General features: G+C 38.7%; 1 protein-coding gene across 1 annotated transcript; it reads left to right on the top strand.

Moving 5' to 3' along the window:
- Nucleotides 1-4,503: 4,503 nt before the first annotated feature.
- Nucleotides 4,504-10,261, top strand: LOC138402506 (uncharacterized). The gene is made up of 5 exons (XM_069499363.1): nt 4,504-5,277; nt 7,350-7,443; nt 7,508-7,606; nt 7,722-7,859; nt 8,617-10,261. Exons 1-5 carry the CDS (start codon nt 5,247-5,249, stop codon nt 10,259-10,261), a joined length of 2,007 nt encoding a protein of 668 aa, XP_069355464.1. The 5' UTR covers nt 4,504-5,246.
- The last annotated feature ends 11,578 nt before the right edge of the window (nt 10,262-21,839 follow it).

Below are 21,839 nucleotides of genomic sequence, written 5' to 3'. Positions count from 1 at the left end.
TTGTGATCGCCGCCGAGATGCCTGGGTGACTGGCACAGTAGTGAGTAGTGGCCCAATCAAGAAATATTTAACAATCGTCATCGAAACAAGTGGTGGGCTTTATGCTATAAACACGTTTAATGTTCGATGTAGACACCTATGCTACATTTTCCTTTAAGAATTTAGTAGGTATTCGATAAAGATATTATATGTGCGATCAGTACCTATCTCTATACATTTATGTAGAATGACTTTATGATATAGATTGAAACAAAAAGAAGGTCTTTGCTCAGAAATCGCAGCAAGGGTTACAGTTATTCAAAAATACACTAGCTAGGCTTCTCTACAAATTATATGCACGTAAGTTTTGATATAAGGCCCCTGTGGTTCATCCCTAGGCCACTCAAGGAATATGTCCTCCAAAAATTCAAATCTCTAGGTCCACTGGTTTAGGTTATGTCTGTCAGTCAGCCATGGTACTGTTTCAAATGTATTGTAATCTATTCTTAAATTATTTATTACCTACACCTATATCAGTTACCTACTCTGATTCTCCTGCGGATTACTGATTTGATCACGTAGAGAATCAAAACATACCTCTCTCCATCGCCCACTGAGTGACTCTGAGCTTTCTTATGAGGCCCATAGTTGGCCATGGTTGACCATGTCTCGGATCCATATATCATCACTATAATATACTTACACGGTAACACGCACTATTCGAAGACTTTGATCTTCAAGCACGGGTTACGAAGCAGTAATGGGCAGAGCACATACCTACATAGTTCGAAAAACCAACAGACGTAGGGGTCACTAGGTGCTGGAAGGCGCAGTGTTGGAAGACCCCCCACTAGGTGGAAGGGACCGAGTCGCAAGGAGCCGTTAAATTCGGTCAGCTCAAGGCCGTGGCGTGTGGAAATCCCTACAAAAGACCTATGACCAGCAGTGGGTAAGTAGATGTCTATTGGTTGACGATGATGATAATCGACAAGTCATGTCCTACCAACTATCCGAATTCCGAACTAGGCCATACCACCCTAAATGTTCGAAGTTGGCTTATTGATTCAAGAAAAAAATTGTCGGCTCGGAAAAGGTGTCGGATACAAAAGACATAAGCGGCTAACAGTTGGTAATCCGTCACCGACCGACACGACATGCTTGACATGAGCACAAAAGACCGACTGAAGCACCACCAGACTGACATTTTTTTTTGATTTTATAAATTTTATATATTTTTTTTATTTTTAGTTAAAAATGGTGGAAAAATGATGATGCTGTTTTTTGGTGGAGCATTATTGCCAAGTACAACGACCAATATTATTTACTTCACATAGTTTATTTACAACTGCGAAGGGACTTGGCAAAAAGAGAAAAGATTTCTGTTCAGCTTTGAAACGTAAGTAAATAGTCAGTGGGTAACTTAAATTAAAAACCGGCCAAGTGCGAGTCGGGCTCGCGCAACGAGGGTTCCGTATTACAGTCGTATTTTTTCGACATCTTACTTCGAAAATTGAAAATACCAATTATTAGTTCATGACCACAATTTAATTTTTTTTGTGTGATATATTTAACCGCAAATTCACGTTTTTCAGATTTTTCACCGAATGTCTGCTACAAGATCTACCTACCTGTTATATTTCATGATTCTAGGTCAACGGGAAGTACCCTGTAGGTTTCTTGACTGACAGATAGACAGACAACAAAGTGATCCTATAAAGGTTCCGTTTTTCGTTTTGAGGTACGGAACCCTAAAAACGATAAAAAATTTAGTCACATTGATGGTCAAAAACTTGGTAAGTAATCATTCAAAATATTTTTGACAGCATTGTGCAACTGCCAAGTCCTAGCTAAGCAATTTAGGCGGCAAAAAACTCTGTTTTAAAAATTGTTATCAAACGCACCTGCTATGTAAAGTTCGGTTATATCTAGTTATACCTTGAAAATACGTACAATACAAATATTTTATGAAAATAAGTTCAAAGGGTTACAAGTTATCAAATAAATTATGTGCCTATAGTCATAAACATTTTGATTATTTCTTGAAAAGTTACTGAAAAGTATCTAAGTAAAATATTATTCGTAGATCTTTCTAGTAGTAGGTAATAGGTATCTTTTTGTTTGTTAAAATTTCGTTAATTTGTGAACTTGTAAAGTGGTTACGAGTACTTTTACAGTTAGATGTTGTCCTATTCATAAATACATTTCATTGTACGAAATTGCATCGAAACGGGTACAATGGAACACCCTTGGAACACCAAAATGTTAGTCTTGCTTTCTGTCGTCAGTTCCGCGTAATTCCGTATTGAAAGTAAACGTCAGTCAAACGTCAAAACATCACCCATTGATGCTTTGGTTAATTTTCCGTAACATTGGCATTTAGCAATATTTGCTATGGTCACAGCTTGTGGCGAATAAATAATGGATAACAATCATTCATAACACATATTTTAAATAGCAGAGAAATATATTTCGCAGATCGCCGAAGCAATGTTGCAATTGTTGCTTTTTACACGACTGCTCAAAAAAGAACTGTAATGATTTCAGGGTTCTTGTACTTATTATGCATGTAAATTATGTATAGTACGCGACAGATCAAGATGGCAATTGGGGTGAGAACGCCCTGCACACCCGCACAGCCCCCGCGTTAACCCGGAGTGGGCGAGCGCGGGCCATAATATCGACCTGTCGCGTATTATAGGTATGTAGGCGAGTTCCTCATCCTAACTACAATCATCACTTACCATCAGGTGAGATTGCAATGAAGGGCTATTGATTGAGGATTGCAGTATCGAATTGCAATAAAAAATTATACACCTTATTAGAAAGCTACTAACAGTCTAAATAGTGAGAAACGCCAATGACTCGACAGTTATTTGAAGTGTTACCGTAACCACATGAGTAGATATCCGTGATTGCGTGTGCGCCGGTTGAATGGCAGTAGAAATGGCTTGGCGCGACAGAACGCGACAGTTGCAACGACATCCATCGCGGGCCGCAGCTCCTACAAGTTGTAGTACAAACAAGGAACAGTACATGAAGACCTATGTCTAGCTGTGAACGTCTATCGTCTGCCGATGAATGTTATGATGAATATGGATATACAGGGTGTAACCAGAACACTAGCAAAAACTAAGACAGGGGATAGTACTGATGATTACTGATATGATACCACAAAAAAAACGCGAAAAAATAATAATAAAAAAATAAAAAAAATAAAATTACAAAATGAGGCAAATGGCTATCGGTATTGGATTGTGTTTAACAATAACGCTAAGTTTTTGCTAGCATTCTGGTTACACCCTGTATATTTTAGTTTTCTTTACTTAAAAGATAAACAAATAGCAGAAACTTTCTCGGAGAAACGTGTAAGTTCACTCGCATCATGCACTGTTAGCTGTTCGCGGTAGCAACTTGCAAGATTCTATGAGCAGTGTATTGTGTGCCTCTTACGCATAACAACCGTGTTTACCTTATATGTCAGTTAAGAAAAAATAGATTATGATTACACGCATTCAGTGCGCTGAGCTGAGATGCTGCCAACTCGCTTTGTGTTTGACCAGAGCTTTATTAGGAGTGTAACCTGCTGTGGCTGCGCGAGAAGCTGCGTGCGCCAGTCGAGCGAGGAGCGGCACCAGCAAATTATAGACAAATCTCGATGAGGTATTATTTTTTCAACGCGTCCGGGTGAGAAATGCGTGATTGGGGGCCGGCGTGAGATTACAGGGCGAAGACGCGCCACCGGCCGCGCTCTCACCCACTTATAATCATTATTTAGATCATAATAAAGTGCTTGTTCACTAATTATTACCACCCAAGATTTATATCAGAAACCACAAGATTTGTACTTACCACAAACTTTATTGGATTTTAGAAACCTCTGCTGGATTTCATTAGATTCACTAATATGGTAATGTTATGTCTATGTAGCTAGTTGTAAATACACAAATATGTGCCTGCCGAAGAATCGAGTAGGTAGTGGATAAAATACAGCCTAATAGAAATCGCTAACCAGAAAGACTAGAGAACAATTCAATACTTCAATAGTGCATAATATTATGCCAAAATCGAACTGGAACAAGTATCGCTTGGCAGCACAGTTTTTCCCGTATATGCCTCTAACCACGGAATATATAAAGCGCCTTTATCGTCTGAGAACAGACCAAAAATTAATTGAGTATTAAACTTCATTGGTATTAAGCAACCACCTTTATCTATACTTACCATCACCCGCCATATCCATATCATGTTATATTTGGTCAAGATCACCCACTCGTCTTTCAGGCGCCATAAATACTCACATAACGTAACCTCTTAGCGCAGACAGTGACTTATTTGGTTTCAGAGAGTTGCCCTCTATCCTTTGCACCCTATATGACCAGCCATATATCAGTGATCGGCCACCCACCGGGCTAGCACAAACATTTTTGCAGGCTGCAACTCGCGTTTGCTTACAGGTAAATTAGCTTATGACTACACAAATTTCAAACCCCTATTTTACCCCCTTAAGAGCCCAGCGGAGGATGAATTGCCCATACAAACGTAATAACAAAATAATTTGAAATTCAAAAATATCTCCACCGTATTATGCGGTTATTTGGATTCAAATTGTATTTACCTAGGGACCGACGTAAACATATTTTCAAAATACTTTTCTAAAAAAAAATGTAAGCGAATTGCGTTTTGCATATTTTTACGACATAAACGACATGTTTTCTTCCTTCTTGTTTCATATTAAAATCAACGATATCTTAGGTACCAATTATTACATACCACAGCTTATATTGTTAAGTTATAGAATAACAATACGAAGTGATAAACACAACAAGTTTTCATTCATCATTTTTGAAATTCACGGAACTTAGACCAAATGCATTACAAATTTGTAAACGATGTAGTGCTGTCGCATTAAGCATGGTGCCGATGTGTGCTCACCCACACTAACGCGCCGTGTAAATACACGTTGCCGGCGATGGTGTATGTCGTATCGTATTTATAGTAGACATTTGTGGCGGCTTGAGGCACGGTAATATTTACTTGAGGCTAGTTTACTCGTGACGATTAATAATACTATAATTTTATCCAGTTTTGGACACTACCTACTGACCTATGCTACTGACTGGGACACAGAGTAGCTCATGTGATGTGACTGGGATTTAGATTTGTAATTGTAATTTGGAATCAAGTAACCTTCATACATACCTACCGACTTACCCACGACTTTTGCTTTATTTTACGGACATTGATATTTTGTTAACTTGGTTGCTGAAATGGACTCTGAACGAAGGGATGTATCTCACAGTAAGTACCTACCTACCTACCTATCTTACATCATTATCATCATCATCAACAACCGATAGACGTCCACTGCTGGACATAGGTCTCTTGTAGGGACTTCCACACGCCACGGTCTTGCGCCGCCTGAATCCAGCGGATCCCTGCAACTCGCCTGATGTCGTCCGTCCACCTAGTGGGGGGTCTTCCAACGTTGCGCTTTCCGGTGCGAGGTCGCCATTACAGCACCTTGATACCCCAACGTCTTCAACGTATCTTACATAATTTACATAAATTATTTTCATATTTTTAAAGTAGGTACCTATCTAGTACCTAGCTCAAAATACATTGTAAATTGAACTACAAGTACCTATAGTAGTATAGGTGAGGTATGTATGGGTAAGTTTGTTTTGTATTTATCTTTAGATAGCTAGGTACCATAGCTACCTAAGTAAAGTAGGTGCAATGTAGGTAGGTACTACCTGCAGAGACGGCTTTACCTATGGTGCCATGGTACCTACATAATATGGTGCGTAATTCGTGATCGTTTTATAATAGGTACCTACTAAGCCGTGAGGATTCGGGAATTTTTGATGGTGAATTGATATTTTAGGTATCAAGCAACGCCTTTATGACCTACACTCCAAATCCAAACTCCTCTAACCTGATGATGCAGGGTACAGCACTCCTAAACCACAGAGATTCAGGTACTGTTCCTGGTGAAATAATATTGTAAATGCATAGGCTCCGTCATTGAGTTCCGAGTACCAACTCTTCAATCCTGACGCTGCAAGGTACTGAACTCCTAAGCCATGTGGATTTAGAAAGTTTTGCTGGTGAATTGATATTTTACGTAGGTACTACTACCAAGCAAATATTATTACTTACACTAAAAAACTTCAAATAAAAACATATTATTTAAAAAACCGACTTCAAGAACCACTACAAAGTAACAAAATAATTTTTATTTCTACACCTGTATGTATGTTGAAGTCAGGCAACCATAATAAATGAAACTGGAAATCAAAGCGTGAAGCTTGCCCGAGTTCAACATACATACAGGTGTAGAAACAAAATTTTTTTTTACTTTGTAGTGGTTTTGGAAGTCGGGTATTTTAATTTTTTTTTTGAGTTTATTATTTAATTTATTTCTGAGATTTCTTTCTATTATTTAAAAATATAAAAAAATTGCGCTCGCCTCGCTCGCGTTTACGGTTGTTTTTGTGGTGATGATTAATTGTACTTTGTAGCTGGCCTAAAAGGCCGACGCTGGGGATTTTTGGCCACTGGTGAAACTATTACTGTGTGTGTGTACTAAGCTTTAGTACATCGATGGCGCCAGGGTATTGATTGCACACAGGCGTTACTTGCCTACATAGCAATTCTGTAATTTCTTTTCCAACCAAGATTCTAAGTTCACTACAATGTAAACTGCGGTTGCCGAAAAACATCCTTACTAATATTATAAATGCGAAAGTGTGTCTGTCTGTCTGTCTGCTAGATTTGCACGGCTCACCCGTTCAACCGATTTTGATGAAATTTGGTTTATAGATAGCTTGCATCCCGGGGAAGGATATAGGCTACTTTTTATCCCAGAAAATAAAAGAGTTCCCACGGGATTTTAAAAACCTTAATCCACGCGGGCGAAGCCGCGGGCATCCCCTAGTATTTTTATAATTTTCTGTTTGCCCAGGGTCCCCATACGACCGAATTTGTTCGGACATTTATACATTTTAGCTTTTTGCATTTTATATTTTAGCATTATAGCTTTTTGGGTTCGATCCGGATTTTAACTGGACTTTTTTTGGTTTATGCCTATATTTTAGCGGTCAACCCTAATTTGAACCTGCTAACTTGCCAATATTTTAATGGCAGAAGCAATTCACATGGAGTTCTCCTTTGGAAAGGAGGAATCGATCGTAGTTATCGATTTTATAATAATCTGCAATAGTAAATTGTGATACAAGAGTGGAAAGTAGGTTATTGCAAATGAATTGTCATTCAAAAGCCCGACTTTCCACTCTTGTTTCACAATTTACATCTTTTGCAATCTTTAGCATACGCCATGTTTAACAACTGTATTGAAAAAATATTAACAGGACCTCGGAAATCAAGTAAAAGACGCTTATGGCCATCAGTTCCCAGAAAAAGGAGATGGACGAAAAAGTTTAAAGAAAATACGCGTCCTAAGGGGTGAGTAAATGAATATGTAAGTTTATTATACCTACTTAGCTCAAATGTTAAAATATTTTTTTAGATCAAAACAACATACTGAAAATTCGAATGCTACATCAGTGCCACCTCGACGTGAAGGAATACTAATCGAATCAATAATGAATGAGCAGAAAGCCAGTAGGTAGGTAGCAAATCATAATACTAGTATAATATGCATTATATCCTAAGAATAGCGTTATATCATGATGATGTGTTTTAATTAATTAATTAATTTATACTCTATTATAATTATCCAGATCTTCTTCGCTTGAGCCAGGTGGCATTGAAATTACAACAACGGCTGAAATAAATGTACCAGCAAGCGTTGAACCTGTCATTGATCTCGAGTCAGAGCAGTTCATGAACATTGAACAAATCAATCAGTCGTTTAGCAGGTACATAGTCAATTACTTTTAGGCTGATCTCTGCTTTGGATACGTTTTTGCACACGAAGTCAGAAAATATAATATACTATTACGCACAAAATTTCCCAAACATAGAAATACTATTTAGGAACTCGCAGACTGGGCTCGTGCTATCGTGCATGCGCAATATACTTTAATGTTATTATTTTACGTGTTTCACATCTTATTGAAATTTCATTTTTTTTTAAACTAGGTGATACCCGTGGCTGCGCCCCCGTGGATTAAGGTTTTTAAAATCCCGTGGGACTTCTTCAATTTTCCGGGATAAAAAGTAGCCTATATCCTTCCCCGGGATGCAAGCTATCTATAAACCAAATTTCATCAAAATCGGTTGAACGGGTGAGCCGTGCAAATCTAGCAGACAGACAGACAGACACACTTTCGCATTTATAATATTAGTAAGGATGTTCTTCGGCAACCGCAGTTTACATTGTAGTGAACTTAGAATTAGTCCTTCCCCAGGATGCAAGCTATATCTATACCAAATTTCGTCCAAATTGGTTGAACGGATGAGCCGTGAAAAGCTAGCAGACAGACAGACAAACAGACAGACCACACTTTCGCATTTATAATATTAGTATGGATTTACTTATTCTGTGAGTGGAAAATTCTTCATGAGTGTTACAAGGACGGAACAACATACTAATAATTACGATAGACATAAAACGCACCCAGTATGCGCAATATCTGTTTTGGCGATGCATTTATTCCTGTTTTATGCTTGCAGGAATTTAACACCAACAAGCACGACAACTACTGAGTCACTTATAGTAGAAAAAGAAAATAATGAAGTAATCGAAGTTCCAAAGCTAAACGGACGAAGATTGATCGATGTCGCATATTTATTTGAACAATTGTCGTCTATAGATCATAGTCCATTTAATTGTACTTTTAAAGATTTTAAATTTGTAAGCGAGAATCGACAAGGAATGTATGCATGTTTTAAATTTGATTGTCAAATGTGTGGGGAAAAAGTAATTATAAAAAGCGATAGATCCGGGCGTGAAATAAATCAGCATGTTGTTCATGGTATCGTTACTTCTGGTAATGGATTTGCGCAGTTGGATGAATTTTGTGCACACGTTGATATGCCTTGCATGTCCGATAAACTTTTTATTAAAGAAAACATTATCTTTGGCGATATAATTAAAGATATTGCTTTGGAAAGTATGTACCAAGCCGGCAAAGAAGAAAGAGAAATAGCCATCGCTAAAGGTCATGTGGATCCTGACGGAATTCCTTACATTACAGTGGTAGTAGACGGTTCATGGGCCAAACGATCATACAGGACTAATTATAATTCATTATCTGGAGTATCCTGTATAATTGGTTTTGAAACCAAAAAAGTATTATTTTTGGGAATCAGAAATGCATATTGTTGTGTATGTGCTTTAGCCAAAAATAAAAATACCGTCCCGAAAGAACACCGGTGCTTTAAAAACTGGTCAAAAAGCTCAACGGCTATGGAAGCAGATGGCATTGTAGAAGGCTTTAAATGCAGTATAGACATGCATAAAATCAAATATAAAACGCTAATCGGTGATGGTGATAGCAGTGTTACTAGCGCTCTCAACGAATCTTTGCCATATGGTCATTGCACGTCAATAAATAAAATTGAATGCAGCAATCATTTGCTACGAAATTATTGCTCAAAATTAAAAAATTTGACCAAAAAGACCGAAAATAAATTTGGTTTGGTTCCTGTAAGATTACGAAAAACTCTAGATTTAAATATCTTGCGCTTACGAAAGGCCATAAAAGGTGCTGTTGATCACACATCTAAATTACCAAATGTGACAAAAGAGCAAAAATTAAACAATCTAAAACAAGATTTGCTGAATAGTCCGTGTCATGTATTCGGTGATCATGAAAAGTGCAAACCTTATTTTTGCAAAGGAGTAATTGGCGAAAATTTTGTCCCAGAAATGAAGAAATGTGGCTTATGGTACGACCTATTTGCTGCTTTGAGCCTTATTGTGACAAATGTGGAAAGTCTTCTAATGGCTCAAACGAATAATATTGCAGAGCAATTCAATTCGATAATTGCCAAATTCATTGGCGGAAAAAGAGTCAATTATTGTCTACGTGGTTCTTACGAAATGAGGTGCTACGCAGCAGCAGCTAAACAAAATACAGGAAATTTAGTAAAAACGCTGGCAAATGCTACTGAAATTCCTATGAAATACCTAAAGCGAAATGAATGTAAAATAAAAGGACGGCTGACACAAGTAGAATTACAAAGCGTAGGAAAAGAAATGTCGCTCTCGCAGACGAGCACTACGGAAATATGGAAAAAGAGGCAGATCTCGAGAGCGACATTTTTAATAAAAAAAAGAAGAGTTTTTGCTGGACTTGACCCAAAGCGCGTCTAATCGTAATAAAATTCAAACCAAGACCATAGGTCAAGGAGCCAACCAAGAATGGCTGAAAGAAAGGAAAATTCGGCTGACTGCATCATTTTTTGGTCAAGTCTGCAAACTCAGACCCGCGACGTCATGTAAAAATGTAGTAAAACAATTGTTATACAATAAATTCAAAGGTAACGATGCGACAAAATACGGGAGCGAAAATGAGCCCGTAGCGGTAAAAGACGCTGAGAAAGTTTTAGGCCTTCAAATCGAGCCATGTGGATTGTTTATCGACGAAAAACGTCCGTATCTCGGAGCAAGTCCAGATGGTTTGGTAGGTGATGACACTATCGTAGAAATTAAGTGTCCTTCGAGTGCATCAAACTTGTCACCAGTGGAAGCAATTGATCAAAAAAAAATTACATTTTGCACAAACGATAGCAATTTGGATAATATTAAATTAAAACGTAACCATAACTACTATTATCAAATTCAAGGGCAACTTCAAATAACGCAACGTAAGTATTGTATATTTATTGTCTGGACACCTCTAGGATTGGTGTATGAAAAAATAGAGAAAAATAATGATTTCTGGAATTCTATTGTCTCGAAACTGGATGAATTTTATTTTAAATGTATCTTGCCTGAGTTAATAGATCCTCGTTTGCCAAGAAATCTACCTATCAGGGACAGATGATGATGAATGATAATGATGATGAAATAATGAGGTCTAAGTTGGAGCGCGCTTGCCTAGAAGATGCCTATTCACTCTTAGGTTAGTCAGCAACTTACGTTGTTTAATTGAGGTTGTTGTTAACATTGATATTCTGATACTTATTCACACATTATTTTTATATTGCAGAAAAGAGCCATTCGATCTATTTATAAGCTCGGGTCTCGCGAATCCCGGCGTGAAAAGTTAAAAGAGATTGGCATACTCACAGTGCCTTCTCAATACATTTGCAATAACGTAATCTTTATTAGGCAGAACATTAATTTTTTTAAGTGCTACACACAATCAACATACCAGAAATTGTCATAAGCTAGTTACAGCGTCATATCGTCTACACAAAGTACATATATCCTTTGTGGGGTCGAGTATACGCTTTTATAACATGATTCTGAAAGAGTTCTAAGATTTGCCGTTGCATAGATTTAAACTCTGTGTCAAACAACATTTGCTAAGTCACATATTATATAGTTGACGAACTTCTAAATGACAAGGTTGCATGGAAACGGTCAGTTTTGCGTCCAGCAGCCCACAAGGTAGTGTAATAATTATATTGGCTCATGTACTGCATATTTGATTAATATTGTAATATTTTGTTTTGTTTCTTTTTAAAAAGAGCAACTACTGAGTTTCTTGCCGGCTCTTCTCAGTAGAAGCCTCTTTCCAAACCGGTGGTAGAGTCTTGACTTATCATAAATGGCACATGATGTCCTATATGACATAAATAAATTTCATTTCATTTTTTAAATGTTTCGAAAAAAAATCAAAGATCAATTGCTTCCACCAGTGACAAGTTTTTATAATAAGCTCCGAGATGTCACGATCTATAGGTCGATCAACAATCGATGCAGGCACAATGCTTATATTTGATGCATGGGAGAACTCACAGAATGCCATTGGAATTTTGTGTGATTTGTCTAATCGTTCGATTGCGTTGAGCACAAGACTTTCTTAGCTAAATTGAGCCGCTATGGAATCAAAAAAAATGCGCTCAGCCTAATAGCGTCTTTGAGTGATCGTAACAAACCGTATGTGTAAATGATGTGAAGTCATCCGGATCAGCCTCACAAATGGGTGTTCCTCAAGGCTCTATCTTAGGTCCCTTCATGTTCTCGGTATATATAAACGATTTACCATATTTCTAATTATTTAAATAATGCCATAACGCAGATCACTTACTGCTTTACTGTTTACTTTTAAATGCAACGAGAACTAAGTGTGTTGAATTCGCACTGCCCAATACCCAAACGACAAATTATACTAATTTAGAGGAGACCACCGTGTTCGTGGGGATAACGTTAGAGGAAAAGCTTCAATGGAACGCCTTTATATCAACACTTGCTGATAAACTCAGCTCTGTTTCTCACGCTGTTGGAAACATTCGATAGGAACTGACGTGGAAATTGCAAAAATTGTATATTTTGCTTATTTTCATTATTGCATTATTATGTCTTACGGAATCTTTTCAAATTTCGAATTACAAAACATAAGGGCAATACGTGTAATTTATAATTTAAGCCCGCGCGATTTCGTACGAGAAAAATTATTCTTACAGTAGCTTCTCAATATATTTACAATAATATAATTTTTGTACCTACGACAAAACATTCTCAGTTACAAAAATCGGTGATTTTCACGACAGGCAAACTAGAAACCGTAATAGGCTCGCAACTCCTACGCTTCGGCTCCGCCTGAGGAAAGTGGAAAAGTCATTTGTGTAAATAAGTGTAATATTTTATAATAAAACTAGCTGATTCCCGCGACTTCGTCCGCGTGGAATTAGAGTTTTAAAAATTATTGATCATAGTGTGCCCTCCAAAAAAATTTTCTAAATATCTTCTATGTACAGAATTTGACCTGTTACAGTTTTATTATAAGTATAATATAGATTCCACAGTCAATTTTAGACTTGCCTTTACACAAAAAGCATATTATACAATCTAAGATTATGTAAATGTTAAAAAAGCATGGATTTGCCTCGCTCCAGCAATGCGCACGGCTGCAATTGCTCGTACAGTATGGCATAATATTATTGTAAAAAAGATGCCCGCGACTTCGTTCGCGTCGATACAGGGTTTCTTAAAAATCCCGTGGGAACTCTTTGATTTTCCGGGATAAAAGTAGCCTATGTGTTAATCCGGAGTATAATCTAAGCACATTCCAAATTTCAGCCAAATCCGTTCAGTAGTTTTTGCGTGAAAGAGTAACAAACATACAAACATATACACACACATACACAAACTTTCGCTTTTATAATATTAGTGTGATTGAACCCTTGAAAAGAGCAACCGCCGAATTTCTTGCTGGTTCTTCTTGGTAGGAACGGCACACCGAACGAGTGGTAAATTATTTGGACGATTCAAAGAACTTGTAAAAGTTTACTTGAATAAAAATATATCCTATTCCCACAACAAGTTCAAAGTTTTCATACAACGTAAACTTATTGAAAAATCCTACTACTTACAACGTAAAGGATTATTTAAATGATAAGAAAGCTTGGGAATGAGTTTTAAAGCTTTGATAGTTCTAATAAGTTTAATTTATAAAGTAGTGATAATATTATACAAAATACCCGGCTGAGTTTGTTGTAGGCTCTTCTCAGACCTGTGCACGTTTGGAACTCTTGTAGCTTTAGTTTTATGTTTACGTAATTAATTATATCATTGATCACCATTACATTATCTTACAAATCCAACAAAATATATTGACAATGTAAAAGTGTATAATAGTACTTATCTACTCTGAATAAATTATTTGAATTTGACTTTGTTTGTTTAGTGTCGATGTAGGCCCCCTACATTGTGTATTTTCATTACCTACCATTATTGTCGAATACTGTTCAGCCGATATGGTCACCCTACATGACTACTAAAATCGCGAATAGATTTTGAAGTAGTAAGTAAAGTACCTAGATACTTCTATAAAATACTAGCTGTTGCCCGCGACTTCGTCCGCGTCTCGCGGAACTGTCTTTTCCCGTGGAATTTTTTTTCATACAAACCCTCCCTGTCCTGACTATAACGAACACAAAAAAATAATTAGGTACCTATCTATCCAATTTTTATACAGAGCACGTGTCTCCTCTCAGAGTGACAAGGGTTTTAGGCCATAGTCTACCACGCTGGCCAAGTGCGTATTGGCAGACTTCACACGCCTTTGAGATCATTATGGAGAACTCTCTGTCATGCAGGTTTCCTCACGATATTTTCCTTCACCGGCAAGTGATGTTTAATTACATAAAACGCACATAACTCCGAGAAGTTAGAGGTGCGTGCCCGGGATCGAACCCCCGACTATCTATCTATATCACTAGGCTATCACAGCTATGGTGCAATCGTTATGAAGTTATGCCCGTAAGTAGATACCTACCTACCATACATTCATTTTTATTTATACAAGTATACTAGCTTATTGCCGCGAATTCGTCCGCGTGGACTACACAAACTTCAAACCCCTATTTTACCCCCTTAGGAGTTGAATTCTCAAAAATCGTTTCTTAGCGGATGTCGACGTCATAATAGCAATCTTCCTGCCAAATTTCAGCTCGATCCGCCCAGTAGTTTGAGCTTTGCGTTGATAGATCAGTCAGTCAGTCATTCAGTTAGTCAGTCAGTCAGCTTTTCCCCCTATCTCCGAAGTTTACAAATCGAAAAATCTGAAATAATTATGGTCAATAGAGGTTTATATAATATATCAGGAAAAATAAAACCAATGCCCTAACTAGCATAGTTTTTTTGATATTAGCAATAAACCTAAACGAAACGTTTTAGTTCTCCTGTAGTACGGAACCCTCGGTGCACGAGTCTGCCTCGTACTTGGCCGATCTTTTTTATTTCTATCATACCTAGCTCACAATTTGTATATTCTCAGAGGCAGTAGGTACCTAAACACAATATGGCGTATTTTTCTAGGTAAATAGAAATACAATTCCTAATATCGATATACTTACTTACTTACCTACACCTTGTAGAAAAAATTACAAAAAGTACTTACTTACCTACCTAACGCAAAAAGAACCTAGGTAAATAAAATTACATATAAAAGTACTTACCTACCTAACGCAAAAATAACCTAGGTAATTATAATAAGATGACTGAAAATGAGTCGTGCACTCACACATGTATTATTGTAGGTACAGCGGAGACCGCCAAACTGCCAAACTGAGACAGCGCTATAACCGACCGTTTTTGTATGCGCCTCGAGTTTGAGTTGCAGGCGGCGTTCGCCGGATTCTTAAGGGTCAAATTTTCAAAAATCCTTTCTTAGCGGATGTCTACGTCATAATAGCTACGTACATGCCAAATTTCAGCTCGATCCGTCCAGTAGTTTGAGCTGTGTGTTGATAGGTCAATCGGTCAGTTTTTCTTTTATATAATCAGATGTTCGTTATATTAAGTGAACGATGTTCATTGTCATAATTTAGATAGCTTCAAGAAAATTGTTTTTTGGACCCATCTAGTACGAGAGGTCACTGATCCAGAATGTACCTATTGAGTGAACTCCGTACATCTCTAATCTAAGCAAGAATGAATAAATAAAAAAAAAAACATAAATCAATATCCGCACGGTGGATGACCGTCCACCGATCCTCATTCGGAGATGCGCCGAAAACGGCGTTTTTATTGTGTTCGTTATTTTGAGTGAAATTGCGAGAGCATTAAGTTGAGTGTAGGGTGGAAGGGACCATTACCTGCTGCCTTGTAATCAGAGGTGCCGCACGAACACTGAAACACATATTAGCATCAAATTAATTTGTTAGAGATATTCTGTCTCGAATTGCTCTGGAGTTCCAACTTTCGAAATATTTTTACTGTAGTATTACTTTATTCTTTCACTAGCTGATTCCCGCGACGACGTACGCGTGAAATTAGGTTTTTTAAATATCCCGTGGGAACTTTTTGATTTTCCGGGATAAAAAGTAGCCTATGTCACTCTCCAGGTCAGGTGAAAAAATCATGTCAATCCGTTGCACCGTTGCGACGTGATTGAAGGGCAATCCAACAAACCAATAAACCAACAAACAAACACACTTTCGCATTTATAAGGGTACCTACTGATAAAGCAACATTATACAGTACCTATTACCTACCTACCAAAAGCTGTGATAGCCTAGTGGTTAGGACGTCCGCCTTCTAATCGGAGGTCGGGGGATCGATCCCGGGCATGCAACTCTGACTTTTCGGAGTTATGTGCGTTTTAATTAATTAAATATCACTTGCTTTAACGGTGAAGGTAAACGTCGTGAGGAAACCTTCATGCCTGAGAGTTCTCCATAAAATTTTCAAAGGTGTGTGAATTCTACCAATCCGCACATGGCCAGCGTGGTAGACTATGGCCAAAACCCTTCTCACTCTGAGAGGAGACCCGTGCTCTGTAGTGAGCCGGCGATGGGTTGATCATGATGATGATGATGATACAATACCTATAGCAGCTTTTTTCCTACTACTTACATACTATCTAGCCTGTGGATTTAATCCACACTTCCGCACCAATACCTATTATAAATGCGAAAGTGTGTCTGTTATTTTGTACAGTGATAGCTTGCATCCCGGTGATGGTCATAGGCTACTTTTGTCCCGGGAAATCCAAGGGTTCCCACGGGATTTTAAAAACCTAAATCCAGATGGAATATGTACGAAGTGACGGGCATCATCTATACTTGGTATCTGTACCAAGTCAAGTATAGATGATGCCCGTAGCTATCTCTGGATAGCTTGCATCCTGGACACGAACCTTTACATATTATCCCGAAAAACAAAGTTCCCACGGGATTTAAAAAACTGAAATTCATGCGGTCGCAGCCATCATCTATAGTACGCGACAGGTCGAGATGGCAATCGGGGTATGAGACGGAGCGACATCCCGCACACCCGCACGTTACCCGCGCTATCCCGCACCGGGTTAGCCCGGGCGTGCGGGGCGTCCCCACACCGATTGCCGTCTCAACCGGTCGCGTAGGTAGGTACTATAGTTCTATTGGTAATAATTCATGTTTAGTCTATTGAACAGCTTAAGCCCAAGTTTTAAGCCAGGGCGAGTTACCTAGTATCTCTATAAATATCAAATATCGCCACTGTAGACTCCAAGTTCGGTTTAGAAATTGTCACAACCCTTATCAAAAGTATTCACGTATGTAGCTAAAAGCAGTTTGAATGCGGGAGCCTGGGATAACCCGCGGTCTATCTGATAAGGCTTGGGAACGATGACAGTTCGCAACCTTCCTTCCAGATTATTTCGAGTATAAAAATGTATGCTTAGTTTCAATGGGGTTTGTCCGATCTCTTTATTTTTGTTCTTAATTACTAGTTAATTAACGGGTATTATATACTCTTAGTACCTAGATATTTATGTAGGTAGGTAGGCAATTTACTACATACTTGTTATTTGTTTTCGGTAAATGGTGTTAGAAGAATAAAATGTTTAAATCTGTAGTACATGTTCTAATTCCACACTTTAAGCGGCAGAATACTTAACTAACAGAATATAATATTGTGGCTAATTCCTTTGTACACAATCTCTAAACTAAACTAAAATATCACGTCTAAATCTATTGCTATCCCTTTCATAATGTTGCTTGCGGAAAAGGAAAGCACTAGATTTAGACCTGTTAATTTAGTTTAGTTTAGAGATTGTGTACTAGAGAATCGGCCCCATTGTTATAATAAAATTACTGAATTAGTTAAAAATATTATTATATAAAAATATATTAAATATATTATATAGGTATTAGTTGAATATATTAGTTGTAACAAACGTTGCATGACAAAAGGTAAGAGTGTGATGTGCAATGCCTAAAATTGATTAATGATTACAAATGAGAATGCTCTTGTTGAGCTGAAGCTGAAGCGTTATTGTAATTTCAAGCTTTTCGGATTAACTACCATTTTATATCCAACCTTAGACAATAGTTACATATAGTACGCGACAGGTCGAGATGGCAATCTGGATGGGGACGGCCGCACATCCGCTCAGGCCACGCGCTAACCCGGTGCGGGATAGGGCGGGTGAGCGGCGTGTCCCCTCACCTCATATCCTGATTGCCATCTCGACCTGTCGCATACCTACTATAGGTAGGTAAGTACTTTTCTCATTTCTAGAAGGTGGTCAAATGTCAAAATACATTGTTACGCTACACGTAAAACAAAAGCTAAAGAAGTCGGTAGGTAAAGCAAAAGTAAAAAAGATGGGTTGAAGCCGTGGCAAGGGGTCGGGGGAGCGGCCAGATAGCCGCGTCCGAGAGCCGGCGCCCATCTGATAGCAACTAATACGACGACAATTCGCAGCCTCCCGCTTCGCTCCGCAAATAAAGGACTACCCTCCACATGAGCTGGGATTTTTTAATCCATTTTCTTCCTTTACGTTCTAGCCAAATTGCATTTTCGTAACAACTCCCGATTAGGTAGCTCTCCGGTATTAATTGATTCGATTTTGATTGTAAAAAAGGTACGTGAGAAAGTACTCTAATTGTGTTGCTTAATTAGAATTCTCTTTTATTTGGATACTTTCTTGTTAATTTATCACATTAGGTGAACATTTATACATAAAAGCAATAGTGATTAGGTACTATGCGGTTATTATGTGGTTTACTATAACTCTGAGACTCTAAAGACTGAGTACCTACCTACGGCTTACGTTTAGGATTACGAATACTTTCGATTTGCGTAGGTAAACCTTAGAGTTGTTGCCTGTAGACCCTGCAGGGTGGTAGCTAAGCTGCCCATTAGAGGAAAAGTTACTACATACGGTCACAAGTAATATAATTTTTATTTCATTTTATTTTATTTTATTTATGCTTGTATGAATTAACCATAAGTACCTACGCTATAATTATTCTTCTATGACTGTTTTCTTCTTCTTTGTCGACTTTTCAATTGACTACCATTATTAAGGATCTGTTTTGACTTTTAGTGTTGCAATCGTTAATTTGTTCGCCTCTCCTCTCGCACCCTCCGTCTCTATCGAGCATAATTATAAGTCTTGAATTAAAGTGAACTTAATTAAATGTAACAACTGTTAGTGCTGTAAACCCGAACGAGCTCCGAAATCATCCGGATGGCATTAAGCGACAACATCAAACAATAATTTCCGAAAAAGCAATTATCATTATCCGGATAGGAGGGTGCAGGGCGATCGCATTAACATCATAAAAGGGGCGAAGTTGTCTACGCGCCCCCGGGACACCCGTCGGCGAGAGACAGTTACATATTACGCAATAAAGAGCTGTTCTCGGGGAAGGAAGTGTGAAAATGAACAACATCAAGGGGTTATCTTGAATTACTCACTAAAAACTTATTGCTGAGCGCCGGCGGGCGCAGGGCGGGCGGGGGTCGCATCCGCCGTGAACAGATAAGGGCGCGCTATTGGGATCGCGTCGTTCTCATCCAATTACACGGTCGAGCGCGCCGCACTGCGCAGATAAAAAGTGAAGTTGCTGCTGTCTCCGCGGGGATTGTCGCTCTAACATTTTCACCTACCCGTCCTTTGCGTTCGTTTTAATCTCGGTATCTACTTAAAACCTCACTTTGAAAATAATACAAGTAAGTACCTATATCTCGTACGTCACCCGCAAGATGGACTGTAAAAATGTCTACTTTAATCTCTAACACTACTAAGTAATTAAACTGTGGTTCTTACATCTGACTTGTTATCTATGCAAACGGCTTGGTGACCCCAATTTAATGCTTCTACTATCAAAAGAAAAAGGATATTTACCTATTATCTACAAATTACAATAAAAGTTTAAGGAAACATCGAGAAGTTTCAGAAAGCAATCCAAGTCAACGTGCGAAGGGAATTGGCCAGCGAGTGAGCCCGACTCTTGATTCAATTAGAACAACCGCCGCGGGACCTTCTCGGAAGTGACGCCTGTCACTCCACTTTCGCGTGCTCAGATTGCTATGTAACGCTACGCCAGCCGCAACTGTCTTTTTCACTTTTTTAGAGAATTTTAACGAAGGCAACCACAATTCCCTCCTTAGCCCTAATAGCACTGTAACCTAATAAATAACAGTGACATTTGTTTTCGGTACTAAGCCCCACCCTCTGTCACAACGGAACCCAATCCGACAGCGCGGCCGCCGCCGTATGTAAATAGTTTACCGAAAGTCGCCGCTCGTCCATCACGCGTTGTCACATAAATTATGCCGCGGCGAATCCGCGGTCGAATCATTGTTTGACTTTTATCTTATTACGTATATCTCCCGATTTTGTTCGCGTCATATTTCTTCTGACTTATCGGCTTTTATCTATCGTTTTGTGGCGAGTCGCGCTATCGATCACCCGATCCCCGGCGGGCCGACAAATGTCTCCGTATGTTTTGAGTGGATTAGGCGAACTGTCGGTTCGTCCCGGCGGCGGTCGGTCACCGTGGTGACTAATGCGCATCCGAGCTTATTTGGAGCGCGTATCGACTTATTGTCGCTTATCTGATGATGCGCCTCGGTCAGCGAGACAGGCTCGCGGGCTCCCACAGAGCTCGCTGCGTCGCCACCGATACGTCGATGACTAATGAGTAATGACTACTCTTCTGTACGTCTAAGAAATGTTACCACTGATCGCGGCAATAATTTAAGTCACGCATTTGACTATCGTGGAACGATGTTCGATTTAATATGCAAATGGCAATAATCATATTTCATTCCAAATTGCACTCAGATCAGATAAGGCACTTACTAGTTACTGCACACCCTCTAGTATAAGGTCACATTAAAAATTAACTCGATGTTAACCTATTTAGTTAAAACATTGCCGCGAAACCTTCTAAACCTTGGGACTTTCAAAAGAAGAGAAAATATAGGCAGTAGGCATCTTCTAGGCAAGCGCACTCCACCTTAGGCTGAGTCATCACATATTTTGGTGTGATAGCAGTCAAGCGCATGGCTATCACAGTAGTCAGTAGCTGGCAACTTATCCTAAGATCATCCGACCACCGTCGCATGCAACACCCGATACCTTCCACATTCTCCAAATCCACGTTGAATTAATGAAAACATCCACTCATAAAGCCTCAAACGCCTCTGCCTTCTTATGAATGAAACTCCAACCGGCACGGATTCGAATCCTTTTTTATGGTGATCATAAATTAAAGGACCAATTTCCAGCGAATGTCACAGCGCGGATAAAGGAATCATTTTTATAATATCCTCAGCGCTTAACAAGGGTACAAATAATGCCCACGCATATTCACGCAGCTATAATTCCGGATCCAGAGAGCTGGCCACTGACTGCTAAACTGTTAATATAAATAATGAACTGTGTTATGGTCTGCGGTGGGCAGCGTTTTGTTGACTAACAGGCTTTTTGTCGCAAGACGTATAATTCAGTTTGTGCCATGATATGTGGCGTTGCAAGTGAGCGCCCGTGCACGTTTGGATAAAACGTTGCTTCGAGCGAAGTACGGGTACTTTGTCGGTACTTTTGGCAACAGCCACAGCATTTACTCACTCTTATTGACCTTTCTTTTCAGTAGATAACCTAAAATACATCGTGTGAGTTGTCAATTTTAAGCCCGTTTTTGGAGCTCGGGCATAAGTCATAACTATCTGACTGTAAGCTGAAAGGTCAAACCAGCTATTCTCTTCTTCCGTTTCATTGTCATATAAACTTTCGGACAAACTTCACGCTATGTTACAAGGGGAAAAGGAAAAAATATCCGAACTCATCACCACAATGCGAAAGTGTTTTCGCTTGTTGGTTTGTCCTTCAATCACATCGCAACAAAGCAACGGATCGATGCACATAGGCCACTTTTTATCAAGGAACATCAAAGAGTTTCCACGGGATTTTTAGAAGCCTTAAGATGGATTTCATGTTAATGAATCCTACTGTTAAATATTAAAAAAATGTACATAAATGAAACATTTAATTATTTCT

This window comes from Maniola hyperantus, chromosome 1 (genome assembly GCF_902806685.2).
Source record: "Maniola hyperantus chromosome 1, iAphHyp1.2, whole genome shotgun sequence".
Classification (NCBI taxonomy): domain Eukaryota; kingdom Metazoa; phylum Arthropoda; class Insecta; order Lepidoptera; family Nymphalidae; genus Maniola; species Maniola hyperantus.
Note: the sequence above shows the minus strand (reverse complement) of the source record. Positions and strands in the feature narration are given on the sequence as shown.

Coding starts and splice junctions, on each gene's coding strand:
- LOC138402506 (XM_069499363.1), top strand. CDS start 5,247: ATGGACTCTGAACGAAGGGATGTATCTCACA. Junction 7,444..7,507: donor GAAAATACGCGTCCTAAGGG/GTGAGTAAATGA, acceptor ATATTTTTTTAG/ATCAAAACAACATACTGAAA. Junction 7,860..8,616: donor ATCAATCAGTCGTTTAGCAG/GTACATAGTCAA, acceptor TTATGCTTGCAG/GAATTTAACACCAACAAGCA.